The sequence below is a fragment of the Vigna unguiculata genome, chromosome 6 (genome assembly GCF_004118075.2).
Source record: "Vigna unguiculata cultivar IT97K-499-35 chromosome 6, ASM411807v1, whole genome shotgun sequence".
Taxonomy (NCBI): domain Eukaryota; kingdom Viridiplantae; phylum Streptophyta; class Magnoliopsida; order Fabales; family Fabaceae; genus Vigna; species Vigna unguiculata.
Window position 1 is genome coordinate 20667403 of NC_040284.1, and position 17955 is coordinate 20685357.

Consider the following 17955-nt stretch of genomic DNA (forward strand, 5'->3'; position numbering starts at 1 on the left):
GATCGAAACAAAGTTACTAGCACTCCATCTCATTTGTCAAAAACAATCTTAATCACACAATTATACTTTATTGAGTTTTGTTTTCTTAACTCCAAACTTAATTGTGTATTTAAAATTAAATATTAAAAGAAATTTTAGTAAATTTAAATATAAACAAATTTCAAATTTAGTGCTCATATTTTAAAAGTTACTCTCATACATCACTATGATTGAAGATAATTTAAAAGATTTACTTTATTTTAGGAAATCAAGAACATCAAACGACTTTAACACTAAATTAAGTATTTATAAACAAAGTTAAGATTCTCCAAACTATGAAATGCTATTTATCTTGGACAGTCATGTTCACAAACTTTTCTCCATAAATTTCACTTCAAAAATGCTATTTCCCATTCTATAATTAGGAGAAAAGTTCATCTACTAAGTTCCACAAACACAAATAACCATAAACCTATGAGCATATATGCTTATGAAAAGTTAAGTGATCCGTACACAGAATAAAAACTGGAAACACCTTCAACAAGTCCTGGTTGAGAATTGACGTGTACATTTTATAGAGGAAGTTCACCGCTGTCAGCAATCACAACCTTGCTCTTGGGAGTGCCACTTTGCCTTCCTTCAGCTTCAATCTTGTAAACAACATCCATTCCAGAAAGAACTTTTCCAAAAACAACATGCCTTCCGTCCAACCTATCAAATACATATATACATTAATAGTTAGTAAATTCTTAATGCATGGCCACGACGTAATTCACCAATGAAAAATAAAAAAAAGCTCGGGTTATATATCTGAAGTAACACTACACAATCTGCACAAATGGTTACAGGAAGGAAATACAGCCTTCACAGATTGATGCTTAAGATCACAGCAGATTCAAAGCATTATGCACAATACAAATATAAAACATACAAAAGATTTTGATATTTGTTTTCTTCCAGAAACTTTTTGATCTAGATTGAATTACCAGCTTGTTGTCACAGTTGTGATGAAAAATTGTGAACCGTTGGTATCAGGGCCTGCGTTTGCCATTGACAGAATCCCTGTTCATACATAAAATAACAAAAAGGCTTAATACCATCATAGGTTCGTTTGAATTTTGGTTTAACAACAAACAACTATAACAATACAAGAATATTACCTGGTCCAGTATGCTTTAACTTGAAGTTCTCATCAGCAAACTTCTCTCCGTAAATTGATTCTCCGCCCATTCCATTGCCATGTGTAAAATCACCTCCTTGGATCATAAAGCTAGGAATAATTCTGTGGAATGTGCTACCTTTGTAATGGAGAGGCTTTCCACTCTTACCAATTCCCTTTTCCCCTAATAATTTGGACAAAATGTAAATTTAATATATAATGTATTTTAATTTGTAAGATGAACATGTGCACATTATAAATTCAAGCAGTGATATCATTATCTAATATTATTTAAGGGAAGAGGAAATGATATTAAACTCATATATCGGTGAAAAGAACCATGACACGAAATAAAGAACAATCCACTTTCACTCTAAGAACTCAACTACGTCTTCCTATTAAAGCTGTCCTCAATTTGTTCTAATGAGCAGTCTAATTACAGCTCCATTTTTACTCATCATTTCTTACGTTGAATGAATTTATTTATTATAACACGACTGAATTTGAAACTCAATAAAAGGATGGAAACAAGTTCTCTAACTATTATATGATCAACACCAATACATGGAAGAAGCAGAAACAAGCTCACCTGTGCAAAGAGCTCGGAAGTTTTCTGCAGAAACGGAAATAAAAACAAGGCTTCAGTTAACATTAAAAATGATAATTGATAATGCAGAGAATTTAGAAACCGAACCTGCAGTTTTTGGAACTGCCTTCCCGTAAAGACCGATTTCAATACGACCTGGAAAGTCAATCATCATATAGCATAAATACCAACGGTCAAAGTTTCATACTCAAAATTATGGGGAAGATGAATGATGAAACATCAACTCAGCGTTATCCATGATAGATAGTGGAAGGACAACAATCGCAACATATAATCTAACATTATGTTGCTGAGATAGCGTGCCTCCCTTTACATACTATGGCGGTTGGAAAAAAATCTGCCATGGAAGCCATGGTGTATCTAATAACAGTGGAATAACTTATCTATATCAACTATAGTACAAGTGGATTGTGACCCCAGGTGAATTTTATTTGTAAAATGAGTTGCCATTCCGGGGAGGATTTTTCCTAAACCGGCTAATTTTACAGGTTTAGCTATGAGTATACCTGATCAAGGACAAAAAAAAATATACCTCTAAATACAAAAAGTTCTCCCTAGACTCTAGCAACCAAATTTACACACAGCGAATTCTGATAATTTAGAATTGTATAAGGATTCATTATTCATTATTAAGCAAAAAATCGACACCCTCCCAGTTCCACGTACATCACCAAAACATCCAAAATCACTTCCACAATCCAAATATTAATGAAACTTATTTAACCAATATTTTACCTATCATGAATTACTATTCCTTCATTATAGGTAGATAGTTGGTAAAATAAGTTTGTTTAATATTTGCTCATGGGAAATGATTTGTGTTAAGGTGTGTGTAACATTACTTATATTTGCTCATGGGAAATGACTTGTGTTAAAGTGTGCGTGACATTACTCAATTATAATTTTAGAAGGAATCTTTAGTCATCTATCATCTCATTTCACTTCGAATCAAATCAATGAAAGCAAAACAAGGACATAACAGACAGAGAATAAAAGGCATAAAAAGAATCAAGCTAAGAGACCTGCAGCTTTTCCATCGATCTCAACATCAAAGAAAACCTTGTTGGTCACTTCCTTCAATTCCTCCTTTGATTTCTTCGCCTGTGAACCCACACATTAACCAATAAATTCAAAATAAAAGATAAAGTAAGCAGAATTGAAGTAGGCGTCAAACACAATTGCAGTTCAAATATTTCTATGGCACGGAATTTCATTCTAGATTGAGATGATATAGTGATTGATTTCCCCCCTAATAAAATAGAGTCTCGATCTCAAGCTCCACAGTTAACCCATTCCTTTGATCCCAGAGAAAGCGACTAATCTAATGTTGAATAAGAAAATTGAGACCTGGGCGAGAGCTAGGGTTCCGAAGAGGAGCACCGTACAGAGCAGCAACAACGTCGTTTTCGCCATCTGTGATCTCAGTTTCGCCGCTACTACTACGACAGTGAGTGAGTAACCATGAGGTTGGGGATCGTACCTTTATATGGGAATTCCACGTTTGTTATTTGTCATCTCAGCCAATAGGAATTTGACACGTGATCTTTTTTTGGAAATTGTTTGATCCAATCAGCTATCTAGATGGGCCTTCATTGATTTGGTCCATTATTTGTACTCGGCACTTCATTACCGGCTATTGCTTCCTGCACTTCAAATTTACTATTTGTAGTCCATAATAAGAGGAAAATACTCCAACACTTTTCATCATTACAACACACAAATGTTGTCTCTTCTATCATCATCCCTCTTGTAGAGAAAGAAGGAAAGAAACAGAACAAGAGGAAGAAGAAGAGAGAAAATGCGGAAAAAACAAGTTTTGAAAAATTTATTTCAATAACACATTTCATTTAGGGATATATCGAAAAACTAATTTCAGAAGATATTATATACATTTCCCAAATCTTGTTTCGAAACACATCTTATTTTGAAAATTTAATTCCAAAAATTTCATTTTAAAAATCTTATTCTAAAAATTCCGAAAACCTTATTCCAAACTATAATACATAAATCATTTTTATGGAGTGTACAAAGAAATTGTGGAGGTGCAGGAAGTAAAAGCCCTCATCACCCCACTCCCATAGTTTCTTCTAACACCAACAAAGTTGTTTGGGAAACACCAACTCAGTTTCTTCTTACACCCTATAGCTGTTGCAAAATTTGTGTTGTTAAGACATTCTATTTTTAGTTAAATACTAAGTTTAACCTCATAATGTCATTTTTATCTTTAAAACTACTTTCAAATATTTAACTAGGTCTTATATTGAATATAAATTATTAGTATATATTATAGTAAATATTCGCTTAATATGCATTCACCTGAAGGCATTTAATTTTATATTCTTATATATATATATATATATATATATATATATATATATATATATATATATATATATATTATATATCTTATAGTATTTTATATTGTAGTTACATGATTTAATTTATATTGTAATATAACTCTTAAAATTTTATAAGTTTGTATCCCAATTAAATTCACATTAAACTCTAAAAATAAAAATTTGAATTTAAGCAAATGTGTACAGTAAATATGAAAATTCGAATTTAAGCGAATGTCTAACTTAGTGTCATTCTTTTATATTCGTTGTGATTAACGTAGATTTTAGTATTATGTTTAAATAGGAACAATCTAACTCACTAATACATGATGATGGATCGAAATTGTTATAAAATTTTTGGTTAAATTAACACATTTTCATATTAATTCATAATAAGTGATCTCATGTAAGTTATATTGAACAACTTTTTGATCGAATGTCTCCAAATTTTTCTTATTATACAGGTTAAATTCTTCTTATAAATGAGTTAGAACATTTCACATATACTTTTCTATAATTATTTTATTCTTTGTTGATAAAATAAAAAAATATTAAATCACTTTAATAATATTGAACTAAAGACTTTCTTAAAAATTATTCTCTATTATACCTAAAAAATAGAATATTCCCAATATTTTAAAATTCACTAAAGTAGTGAAATCCCTGAAAGAATTATTAATATATATATATATATATAACTTAAACTTGAATTCACTTAAACAATAAATTGACTCAATTAATCTCGGATTCACCGATTCACTGATGCAACTATATTAACTAGATTAATCTGAATGGTTTCTTTATCAAAATTTAATTGGTTTAAAAAAATTGAGGTCAAATATATTTCTTCTTATTTCTTGTATCTTAAATGAAGGTAGCCTTTTAATTATTTTTTATCAAATTGTTTCGACCACCATAAAAAAAATCAAGTTTTTGAAACATTATTTATATGTGAGAGAAATATTTTAAGAACAGGGTTGATTATAGAGTTCAAATTTTCTATCGCATTTTTTTGTGATATCATCTACTAAGCATTGTATTAATACTTTAAAAATATTTTAGTATATTTTAAAAAATTTTAAATTATTAATTATCGTGTTTTGAAGGCCCAACATTTTAAAAGTTTTAAATTATTAATTATCGTGTTTTGAAAGCACAACAATAAAATAATATAAAAAAGTGAATTTAGATTCTTTATTAATTTTTATGTGTGTTGTTTCTATATTATGTTTTCAAAAAAATTTAATTGTCACTAATTTTAAAAATTTAAAATATATTAAAAAATATTTAACGTACTAAAGTAATGCATTTTTAGTATAATATAAAAAAAACTAAGTAAAAATTCTGACCTAAAAAAACTAACAAAAAAAATATAAATTAATTGATTGTCTCTAAAATGAATAAGCTATGGTGAAACATTATTTTCACCAATTAAAAAAATCACTGATTAAAACTAACACTATTTTAAAGTTGAACCCCGCCAAAAGCTATGCCGGAAGTAAAGTGGATTCCATTTGATTTAATTGGACCTCATTATATTCAAATGCCGCAATGAAATACGTGCAAAAGTAAAAAAGATTATGAGTGATAATCAGAAAAGGAAAAAGTAAAAGATGATATGCAATTACTTTATTTCCCTTTTCTTTTTACAACTTCCCATGGTGAAATTATTTTATGTCCCACTAATTCAAATAGAGTCTAATTCATTGATTTAAGAGAGAAAATGATGTTGAAGAATGGAGGAAGAACCATGTGCTCACTCTCATGAAGAGGAAACCAACCATGAAGGTTCCTTCAAATCATGATATCAGAAGGTCTTATCAAACACAAGCTCAACAATGGCTGCCACATGGGTATGGTTGGTTATATTCTGAGCTTCTTCATTCTTCTCTCCATTATCTTATGTACTTTTCATAAGCTCCCACTTCACCTAATAGTGTGTGTTTGGATTTTTAAGAGGATTGTAATTTGTTTAGAAGAGAATTTAAAATGTTTTACGATGAAATATATTATTTGGATAATTTTTTAAGATAAATTAAAATTATAACATTTTATTAAAGATATTAGATTAAAAAAAATTTAAATTCCACTTAAATATAAAAGTTTGAAAATTGTCATATATTTAAATTCACATTTTGTATTTTATATATTTTAATAAGTTTAACTTGACTAAACTCAAGACATTGTTGGAATTACTTTGTAATTAATGTTAATTTGGATTTTTCTATTGACGTTAATAAAATTTATTTCGTGGTTTAAGTTGTTAGAAATTTTTTAGATTACTATTAATTTTGTTCAACATTAACCAGCACTATAAGGAAATCATATATTATAGACAAACACAATCTTATGTATAATAATAAAAATTTGTCAAAAAATTGAGTTTTATCGACGAACTACAAATGATTCCGCGTCATTGACATGTCTCTACATCATTGTCGAGTCATTATCACATCACTATCGATCCACCAATGTGTACCAATACTTCACCGTTGTGTCACCATCAAGCTGTCGATAACTCACTGTAGAGTCTCCACCTCATCCTCCTTCTCATCCTCTTCTCACACATCTTCCTTTAATATATAAAAAAACTCCAACAAAATAGACAATAAATTTGCCATTCAAATTGTCCATGAATTTATTAACAGAATTATAATTTATTTACGGATTCACAGACAAATTTGTCACCAATGAAAATGCCCGTGGATTAAATTATGAAATCCGTCGAAAAAATTATCAATAAATTTGAATTTATTGATAGATCTACAATTGTCAGTAATTACGAAAATACTTGTAGTTTTGATTTTTTTTCTACTAATGTTGAGAAGACTTTCTTTACGATTGTGAATTAATTTTTTTTTCACTTGATGTTTATTATGATTATTTTTGTTATATTTGGAGTAATTGTTTTATCAATAAATATGTTATTTTTGTCAATAATTTGTTAATTTTTTTCTTCTAACACTCATGACAAAGCTTTTTGTCAAAATTAATTAAAACTGTTTTTTATTAATGTGATCTCGAAAACATTTTTCAGTTGACTTGACATTAATAAAAATAGTTAGCAAACATTCCGAAGTATCATAAAAATAGTCTTGGATCAATTAAAAACAATATTGGTTAAGAAAAAGAATTATACATATATCAGTGAAAACAAATCTTAACAAAGAGAATAACATCGATCAAGATCGATTATAAAAAAAATTAATTTTGTATTTTTAATAATTTTTTAGTATTTAAACATTTTTTATTTAGTGGTAATTAAAATATTTTATTGAAATAAGATAATTAAAATTTATTAAATTTAAATTTTTTTTACCTAAACAAAATATTTGAAAAATAAAACAATTTAAATATCAATTCAGATTTAATTATTTGAACGTCTTTGTGAAATTCTGTATCTAAACACAACATAAAAAAATTAGAATGTCAGCATTCCATTTTCTTCCAAATAGTAAATAAAGAAAAGTTTCAAGTGTTTTTCTTCTCTCTCCAGCCACGATTTATTTTCACTATATCCTTTTTTTAGTCATTAAAGAACATGTAATGGAATGAGTTACAAATCTACCATTACTTTTTTTATTGATAATAATAAAGGTTTCAACCTCAGCATTATAATAAAATCCTTTGCTTTTACGTTTTGCTTTGCTTTCGCTTTAGAAAGCATGATAGCGTTGAATTATTATGCTCATCACTTTTTGATTCTTAATAGACTAAAATCAGTGACTTTATTTTTTTATTTTCAAAATTTATGTAAATACATTAAAAAATGAGGTGAATTTTTATTTGAGTAAACTAAAAGAGACATTGTTGGAAAATTTCGAATATATCTAGAGCTGTCAAAACGGATAATCCAGCTTGACACACCATAAGTTGATAATTTAGTGAGTCAATTAATTCAACCTGACTCATTTATTAACGAGCCAAAAATTTCAACTCAATCCGTAATAAGGCAGATTGACTCGCAAATTTTAATCCATTCTGACAGTTCTAGATATATCAATTAATAACTATTTTTAATACGATAGTATCGAGTTTTTGTTAATTTTTTTATCCTTTATTAAACATTAAAAATACAATATATATTGAGAATCCAAATTCGTGTTTGGCAACAAAACCTATAACCAAGCAAGTAAAAACAAAAGTTATATATTACAAAATCAATATAAACACATCTGTTTCCTTCATCATTAATCATGTCATGCACTTACAAATCTCTCCTTAAAAAATCGAGGAACGTTGACTAAAATTAAATTAGTAGCGTTACAAATTTAATTAATTTTGGAAATTCCCATGTTGTCTGTGCAGTTTCGAAACCATTTTGTCTCCATCACAGCATTTTCTTAGCTTGCATGTTGAAATTGAAATGATATTCACATTTTTTTTTGTTCAGTTAACCCTGCACGATTCCATTCTTACTATAATTTCAAAAGGTTGAATGTGATCTCAACACGCAATATGATTCCATTTTCTTTGCTTCTGGTTCTTACACTAATCTTATTTTACTTAAAATAATTATTATTCATAACACGTAATTTTTTAATTAAAATTACTATATTAATGAGTTGTATATTGCAACAACAGGCAAACATGGATCATTCTGATTATTTAAAGTGTTTTTTTTCAATATGAAAAATTTAAATGTGAGTCTAAGTCTCATATTGATTATAAATGAAAAAATAAAATTATATAAGAATAAAGATCCATAAACTCATTATCTTAAAGTTTTGGATTGGAAGTAATGTTAATAATTTTATGTGGTTAAGCTTAAGTCTTATTGGTGCTTATTCTCCCTAATAAAACTTTCTTTATAACCCTAACAGAGAATAACAAGAAATGGGTTCTTCGTAACATACAAAATTCATTTTTAAAACGACTTTTCTATACAGTTTCTTATGATTTTTGAGACTATGTATAATCATAAAATTAAACACAAATAAATATTATTATTGGAATATAAAAATCTTTTGAAACAAAATAAAATTCCACTTCTTTTGAGTTTTTTGTTCATACATAAACTTTTTTTTTTAAATGACGCTAATAACTCTCCCAAATTTTATTTACATAAACTTGCTTAATGTTCCCATATCATTTGATTTCTGCAAAGCCGAATTCAAATTTGTAAACAGTGGTTTTCGCTGAATACTGCATAACTTTTCTTAATTAAGATAAATAAATTTTTTATATGTCAGAATTCAAGTTTGACCTGTAAATAATAAATGAGTGTATTTGTGTAAATAAATTTGGAATGATTTATTTGTGAAGTTTTGATAGAAAATTAGATTTACTTTGGATAAAAAATTATTTTACGATGACACATGGTCTATTATACTATGAGTTTTTGCCTAAATTTAGTATCTGCTTGTATTAAAACTTATTGGTTAAAATATAAAGTCAAATACTTGAGTAATTTAAGACAGAAAAATAAAATAATGAAAATGAAGTGAATAACATAATGATTACAAGCTGTTGCATGAAAAGGAGAACTATAATAGATTGTAAATAAAGTTTGTGCAGAGTTTCACGTATCCAACAACCCAGCAATGCTTAGCTTCAAAGTTTTCTAACGAAAGAAAAAAAAAATCAAAGTAAAACAAAAAAGAAAATAGCGTGCCATCATTCTCATAATGAAAGTGTGAAAGTATTGTTGATCTTCCGTTTGACTTTTATTACATGATAATATAATAATGACATGATTTAAATTAAAAATTTTATAAAAGTTATTGAATACTTTTTTTTTCTGATTCTGATGAGTTTATTGTTTTTGTTTGGTCTTTTGTCATTATTTATTTTTCTAATTAATAATTTACAATCATTGTATATAGACAACATGTGGAGTGATGGTTGGAGACTTTTTATCATATGAATAAAATAAATTTATAATATAGACGAATGTATGTAAATCTTACTTTGTCAATTTTATAAAATTAAATTAGATTACACTTTTTAATTTAATATTAACATCTGTTAAGCTACCCATAAATATTTAATTTTATGGTACATATATATCTTCTCATAAAGGAATATGTATTACAAATTCTATTTATTTGGGATGACTTTGTAAAAATTAAATTTAGATTTAAAATCCACTTTTTTTATAATAATTGAAATTTTTTTTCTTTCATCATATTATATTTTGAGAAAAAGAAAAATCAAAGAAAATAAATATTAATGAAGATAGTTATTATTATTTTTATATACAACGAAAACAAGAAAGAAAAAGCATGGGCAAACAGAATATATACAAAGAAATGAGTATCATTATTCTTAAACTTATTCTAATGAAGAAAGAAAAACATATAAAGATTAAGTCATCGGAGAAAAAGAGAGAGAGAAGAACAATATAACATGTCCAAATACACCAAAAGGGTGATCATTATTTAATATTTGTTATTATTAATTAAATAAAAGAATAAGTTTCATCTAAGTTTCAACTCTTATAACATTTGTGTGCACAACAACTAGCAGTCACATGAAAAGAGAAAAAATAAAATAAAACCGAGACTTGTGGTTGTTGACACACAGATATAAAACCTAAGCTTATGAACCTAAGAGATTACATTTTGCAAGTACAATGAATTCATTAGAATCTCTCCACAATGTTGAGAGAGATGTTTTCTATAAGCAATTATCATTCCATACTTTCATGTTTCTCAGAAGAAGAGAGGTTCAGATAACTATATATTTCATTATTATTATTCTTCGGTTATCATCAAACTTTTGAATCAGGTTCAGGAGTGGAAGAAGAATCATTCATGACCTGATTCTTCTTCTTCTTCTTCCATCTTCCTCCATTTCTTCACCAAAGCAGAGACCACGAAGGAGAAAACAATGGAATCCAACAAAACCAGCTACAAGTTTATTGCATCAGTATTCCATTATCATTGATGAACTTCTTCTTCTGCAGAATCTCCACAAGGGATTATGATCTTGTTTTAAGTTTTCAGCAAATTCAAAGACTGGGAATGTCTTCCATTTTCTTCTTCATTGTAAAGTGTAAAAGAAAAAGTAATTTCCAAGTTTCTCTGTGTTTTTTTTTTCCACAGTTTTTTCGTTGTATACTTCTGCATAATTAGTGTAAATCTCCTGATATCAAATTTTATATATACTAATATTTATTAATTATTTAAAAAATCTTACATTGAAACCGTTTATACATTCCACTTGCACTTGTTATCCAAAAAACACTACATGTGCACATCTATTTAAGAGATTGGATGAAAAGTTACAGAAACATCAGAACATGTTCAATCTGAATAAATATTCTAGGTTGTGATTGGATGAGAGGAATTTAAAATTTTAAGGAAAAATTTGTCTTATATTTCTATGTTATGAAGTCCTTTTGTTAATTATTGTGTTGTTGTTCTGTATTAATCTTATGTATGATTCATTATTGTGTTGTTGTTCTATGTTCCTGATGATGCTCCATCTCATGCTGCAGGAATACTGAACAAAGATTCCCAGTTGGATGTCTTTTACTGTGTTGGGTCTCTATTAGCATCTTTGTTCCTCGTAATTGTCAAAGGTGCTTTCTACTTTCTTTCTTTCTTTTTATCTCGCACAAGTTGCAGTTCATTATAGTTCCAATCTAGATAGATAGTCCAACAATATTAACTTTGTACAGATAGTATAACTTTCCTATTTTATATAATCATTCAATTAGAATATATATTATTATTGTATTTCAAAATTTTATTTCTATTTACTTTTATTATTTGAATATAACATTTTATTATTTAAAAAGGTTGTCAAGTGATTTAAAAATAATAATGTCAAACAATAATTTTTCAATAATTCTATATATACTTTTCTATAATTGACTATTCTTTAGATCTTATTGTGTAACAACTATTATTTATAAATATAATATTTTATCTTTTAAAAAAGTTGTCAATAAGAATCACAAATAAACTTTCTCCGTGAATATTGTCCGAATACGTCTCCGTTTTGATGAGGAATCTCCACATTGACTAAATATGAGTATGGGTATGGAGAATCCCCGACTTTTTCAATTGGATATGAGGATGAGTATGAGAATGTACATATCCACTCTCTTTCCGTCCTATACTGGTCATTATATCGTCTTCACCATATCCTCATCTCCGTTTAAATTATTAAAATATTCATAGTCAATTAAGTAGTTCACATGAGAATATTAACATTTTCACTTAAGTGTTCAATAACATAAATCATTCATTTACTAGATAATATAATTTTTTTTACTCTATTATTATTATTATTATTATTTTCATTTGAAGAACTATTTTTTGTCGCTAAAATAACTTTCACTATTTCTCAACCATTGACTATGTTGATATTTGTAAAGTTTTCTTAGATTTCTAAAGTATTTTTCATTTTATCATACCCTTGATTATACTTTTTTTTTTGTGCAATTTCATTCAACTCTAATTATACATTGCTTTTATTTGTGCAATTTCATTCAATAGTAACTCGTTTCTAAGGCACATATTTTATAAATTTTTAATATTTTTATTTATTGTTTATTTTTATCATGTAGAATACTATTTTGATATATTTTATATAATTATTTTTTATTTTCTAACTCATTATCCTACTGTAATTTTGTCACTAGAATTGTATAAATAAATTTTATTTACTATAATATAAAAATTTAATGTAATTGTCATGAATTTCTTTTTATCACCATCCAACATATATTAAACTTCAAAAGATACAAGATTTATGCTAAAATTTTATTATTATTAGTTTAATCTTTGTTTTTTTTTGCGTGATTTTTAATCAAATGATGTATTATAATTTTTATTAGTATATAAAAAAGAGATTCATTATAATTTAAAAAATTGAAGTAAACAGACCTTTAAAATTTAATTTTATTTGAATATTTATTTTCCTTTTATATTTTTTTAAAAATATTTTTAAATTTTATCAACTAGGTTTCCTTAATATTTACAAATTTAATAAAAAAAATTATTTTCGTGAAATTTTATTTTGTATTCTAGTTTAAAAATGTATATAATTATAATTTCTTTCTAAATATTTGTTATTAAAGAAACAATTCTCTTCTGTTTGACAATATTATGTTTCCTTAAGTGTAATTTTTTATGATTTTATAAAAATTAATTAATATTGAAACAATATGAAAGCGGGTATGAATATACGTACAACTATATACTCGTTATTTGATGGGACAAAGATGAGACAAAAGTTTGATACCCGTTGAGTTTGAGTATGAGGATGATGATAAATTTTTTCAATGAAGATGAATATGAAAAAACGAAACTCGTCCCGTTCCGCCCGTTACCCGCAGCAGTTTAAAAAGATGTGATCTGTAATCGATCATTTTATTATTGTAATTTTATTTTATATAATAGGAAAACTTGTCTTATGATTTTACAACTACTATTTCTAGAATGCTTCTCTTCTTGAAATTTGTAGTTTTAAAATCTTTCTTTACATAATGAGAAATCTGTCTAGCGTATTTCTCCCCACCTAATTTTAAATTGGTTCCTCTAAATTTGATTAAATATATATTACTAACTAATCTAATAAAACATGAAAAAAAATATAAGGCCTTAATTGAAAAAATGACTCATTATTCCTCGATGTAACATTGTATTGAAATACTATGTAAAACAATTCAAGTACAATATATTAAAAGTAGGATTACCGATGGACAAAATTTTTAGAATAAACCAAATTTGTTGGTAATAATAAAATTTCATTCATGGATAAAAAATATTATTGAAAATATTATGATTAAAATTTCGTTAGTAAAATGTTAATTAGTAATTTGTACTGATGGTTAGAAAAAATTTATCAATAATTATCGATGATTAAAATTTGTCAATAATTATTGATGGTAAAAATATGTCGATAATTATTTATCAGTAAATATCTCCATTATTAATTAACTATCTACAAATTTTGACCGTTGATAAATAATGCGATTTGATTATTATTTCTTCTTCTTCTTCTTCCTCTTCGTATTCGTTTTCTTCTTCTTCTTCATCTCCTCTTTCTCCTTTCCTCCTTCTACTTATCATCAGACTCAACCACTATCTCCTCTGTCACCTCCAACCCTTCCTCCTCTTCCTCCAATTCCAACTCTATCATTATCATCATTGCCTCCTCTATTATCGTTGTGAGTTCCATTGCTACCGATAAGAATTAATCTTACTAATTTTAAGGACAACGTGTTGGTGTTTAAGTGGATTAAGAAAGTCTAAAGAAAATCCTTACTAGGCATTAAGATAACAATGTTATGTAAATGTATAACTTCATTTCATAAAGATTCCAAAAAAAAAGACGGTGGATTCAAATTAACAAAAAGAAGAACACAATAAGTGAAGGTAACAAGCTAAAAATTGAAGTAAAAGATGAAAAGAGAAGGGATGAAAGAATAAAGGAAGGAAACACACCACTTTCGGGGATGGACCAAACTCAAAGATGAGTGGTGGTGCCACCACTTGAACCTTAGTTCAAGATGAGAATTAAGGAGTTCAAGAACACTCAAAGGAACACTCTCTCAACTCTCACCAATGGTTGAAACAATTACTTTTCTAATTCAATGTTCAACTACATACGAGAGGAGAGAATGTTATCTAAAATACAAAGATGGGTACTACCCGACAAAGTTACAAAATATCTTCTAAAAATCACAATGATGAGGTAGAGGGGAGAATATTTTCCAATTATTGCAAAATTGTCAAAAAATTGCATTCTCTCTCTCCAAAAGTATATGCCTCCCAACATGTGGTCATGTGGTCATCGTTCCAAAGATACTTTCATTTTCCACTTTCAAGGGTGTCTTTAGAAAAACTAGAATTGTAATGAGTACACTCCCTTGAGCTATACTTCTCCTAAACCCTTCATTCCTCTATAAATGTGACAACCTCAAAAGGGGAGGTATCATTAACAAACCTACAAAACAAACGCACAAGATTAGATGTTAAACACAAAGAGAAATGATAAATGCATTTAAAGAAGGTTAGGAAGATGTCTCCCTTTAGTCTTGCTCCTAGTGATTCTCTTAAGAAGAATACTTCTAGCCTTGTGAGGAGTCATGGACTTATCACCTAGAGTCATTGACTCCACCACTGCCTTCGACTCCTTTCCTCCCATTTTCCCTTCTCTTCTACTTTTTTTCTTCTTCCCACTTATCTCCAATTAATGTATAGGACATATAATGTCGTATTTGATGGTAAATTTGACCTCATTTTATTTACATATTAAAAAAAAATCAATTATCAATAAATTTTACTATAAAATTATAAAAACTCAAAGTCAAAACTTTGACATTTTACTAATAGATATTTTAATTCTAAAAGAAATTCTAAATTATCAAAAAAATTTAATAATAGCTACACTAACGACAAAAATATTTATCAAAACTAAACATTACAATTTTCCAACAAAATAATTACCGATAATAATATTAATTGATCATAAAAATTTTAAAATTTGTCCTTTGTTGAGTTTATTTTTTTACAAATTTTATTTCAAAGTGTTTGTTAAAGAAAAGTTTAATGTAAATTTATCTTATGCACAATTAATGGTGTTAAGGAAAATTAATGGTGTTAATGAAAGTGAACTTAATACCTAAAAACATATAATATAATGTGTTCAAATGAGCCATATTCATCACAATTATATAGACAAAAACTAAAAAATGTTCAGAAAATAATTAAAAAGATACTATTATAAAATTGAAAATACTTTTAATAAAGTACATATGTTTGTGATACAATATATTATATCATAAATCTATATATTTTATTAAATACTAATCAATACAATCTTTCAAAGTGTTAGTGTGAATGTAAATTCTAATAAATCAAATATATCATATCATTTGGAACGTGTAAGAATAAATTATCTTCCACATTTTTTTTTTGTAATTTGCTTTGAAGCTTAATGGAATTGATTTTTTCTCCCATGCATGGGCATTTTGCAGTATTATTTGCTTGTGGAGGCAACCCATTTACTTTTATATTTATTTTATCTTTTCACTGCTAAAAAAATTTATATTTTCTGTTAATTTTGTTTTAAATTTTTTTGTAGAAAATACTTTCACAACAAATTTTGTAAAAAATACTTGTGAATTTTATAATTTTGTAAAAAATAATTATTCATGAAAGAATGACTTGTCAATCAAGATTTTTAGAAAAAATATAAAAAAAGTCTTTTCTTATAAATCTTTTAACAAATTTGCAAGAAAAAATCTTAGGTAATATAAAAATTTTTAGCCATGTTACAAAATAATAACAATTAAATAAAAAAACAATATATTAAAATATCTTCTAACTTGCATAAATGTATATGAGAAATATTGAATAAAAATAATATATTACATACATAAAAGCCATACGTTTTTAATCTGAAAAACCTTCCAATGTAAGGATAAAAAATTTATAAATCGTTGAAACCAAATAAACATATTTATTGAGAGAGATTCTAAGAACAGTAAACAAAGTTTACAATATCAATTAAAGCAAACAAAGTATGAAACAATAAAAAATGAAAACCTATTACAAATTAATCTTTCTCTGCCTAAATCTTTAATTGAGATTGAATTGATGAAAAAGGATTAATCATCTCTAGTAAACGTACTTTTCAATAATAAATACGGTAAACAAATTCGTAGCTTTGATTCAAAATCCATAATTAGATAGATATTTACAATGATTATTCATCTTATCTTTTCTTTCATTGTAGATTTGCTGTTTATATTTAGTAATGAGTCTTTCTTTTTGTATCCTAATCTAACTTTTCTCCACCTAAACAAAGTAGAGCATAACCATCTTATATTTAAAGCTATTTTCATAATAAAAAAAAGTCAAAACCTCAACATTATCATTATATTTCTTTCCATAATACTAAAATTACGTGTACATATATTAAGTTCAACAAATCTTTGTAGCCAATAAATTTTATCTTTCCAAAAATCTGTAAATTTATTTTATCATTGATATATCTCAGTGCCAATTAGCGTACATTAAACAGTAATCTACCAGTAATTTTTTTTATTTATGGTAGAAATTTTATTAACATTAATCTTGAGTTTAACACTTATAATTGCATTTTGTGGAATTGTTGAAGAAGATTGCACATGTCCCAAATGGCAAAGGAAATTCAAGAAAGTTAAAGAAAATTCCACGGTTTAATTTTAGACGTGTGGAAACTGTATCATACAAAATCACATGAATACATATAAGAACTTTAGTTTAATTTAACTTCTCATACACAAACATTGTATCAACGAATTAAAAACAAAATTCTCTTCATTCTAAAAGTCACATTTTTTTCCCGTAACGGATACATCTGATAATATTAACTGCTGTAAGATAATAGATTATTTTGATAATTCTTTTCGGCTTTGATTTTGTTTGCTATTTTTACGTATGAGAAACGAATTTGACCATATTTATAGATAACTATATATTCATTTCCAAGCTTTGACCAAATTCAAGCCCAACATAAATCTAAAAGCTTTTTCGTTTTTAAAAATATTTAAATAATATGAAAGAATTAAGTGGTTGATTTTTTTAAAGCATATATTTTAAAGTTAAAAATATTTCATATTATTTTGACTTTATTTTAACAATACTTATCTTGGACTAATGAAAATAAACTCTTGACACGAAAAAAGTTGAATACATTTTTATATAGTACTACTGAGATGATTTTTTAACTGTGATAAGTAAACCTTTTAAACTAATTTGAATTCATTTGAAGATGCCTTGGTAGTGTAAAGTTTGAAGAAAGGTCCAAAGATCATAACTTGAAGCGATGATTTGTGTTTAAAGTTTGAAGAAGCGTCCAAATGTAATAACTCCATACAGTGACAACTAGAGTTTCGGTGCGGCATAACTTGTCCCCCATGTGTTTGTGAA

At 26.8% G+C, this 17955-nt stretch overlaps 1 protein-coding gene and 1 long non-coding RNA gene across 2 annotated transcripts; one reads left to right on the forward strand and one right to left on the reverse strand.

The window, feature by feature from the left end:
- Positions 1-288: 288 nt before the first annotated feature.
- On the reverse strand, positions 289-3243 carry LOC114188927 (peptidyl-prolyl cis-trans isomerase CYP19-4). Its single transcript, XM_028077599.1, has 7 exons — positions 3093-3243; positions 2768-2846; positions 1833-1880; positions 1728-1751; positions 1140-1322; positions 966-1041; positions 289-690 (listed from the first exon to the last, which is right to left on the reverse strand). Exons 1-7 carry the CDS (start codon positions 3156-3158, stop codon positions 552-554), a joined length of 615 nt encoding a protein of 204 aa, XP_027933400.1. The 5' UTR covers positions 3159-3243; the 3' UTR covers positions 289-551.
- A 7260-nt stretch (positions 3244-10503) lies between these two features.
- LOC114187547 lies at positions 10504-17394 on the forward strand. The gene is made up of 3 exons (XR_003605275.1): positions 10504-11089; positions 11523-11606; positions 17162-17394. It is a non-coding gene; the product is annotated as an uncharacterized LOC114187547 (long non-coding RNA).
- The last annotated feature ends 561 nt before the right edge of the window (positions 17395-17955 follow it).

What these genes read in the sequence shown, in the direction of transcription:
- LOC114188927 (XM_028077599.1), bottom strand. Translation starts at nt 3,158, where the DNA reads ATGGCGAAAACGACGTTGTTGCTGCTCTGTACGGTGCTCCTCTTCGGA. An exon ending in GATCGATGGAAAAGCTGCAG is followed by an intron (nt 1,881 to 2,767) that starts GTCTCTTAGCTT and finishes TTGACTTTCCAG; the next exon opens with GTCGTATTGAAATCGGTCTT. An exon ending in GTTAAAGCATACTGGACCAG is followed by an intron (nt 1,042 to 1,139) that starts GTAATATTCTTG and finishes ATGTATGAACAG; the next exon opens with GGATTCTGTCAATGGCAAAC.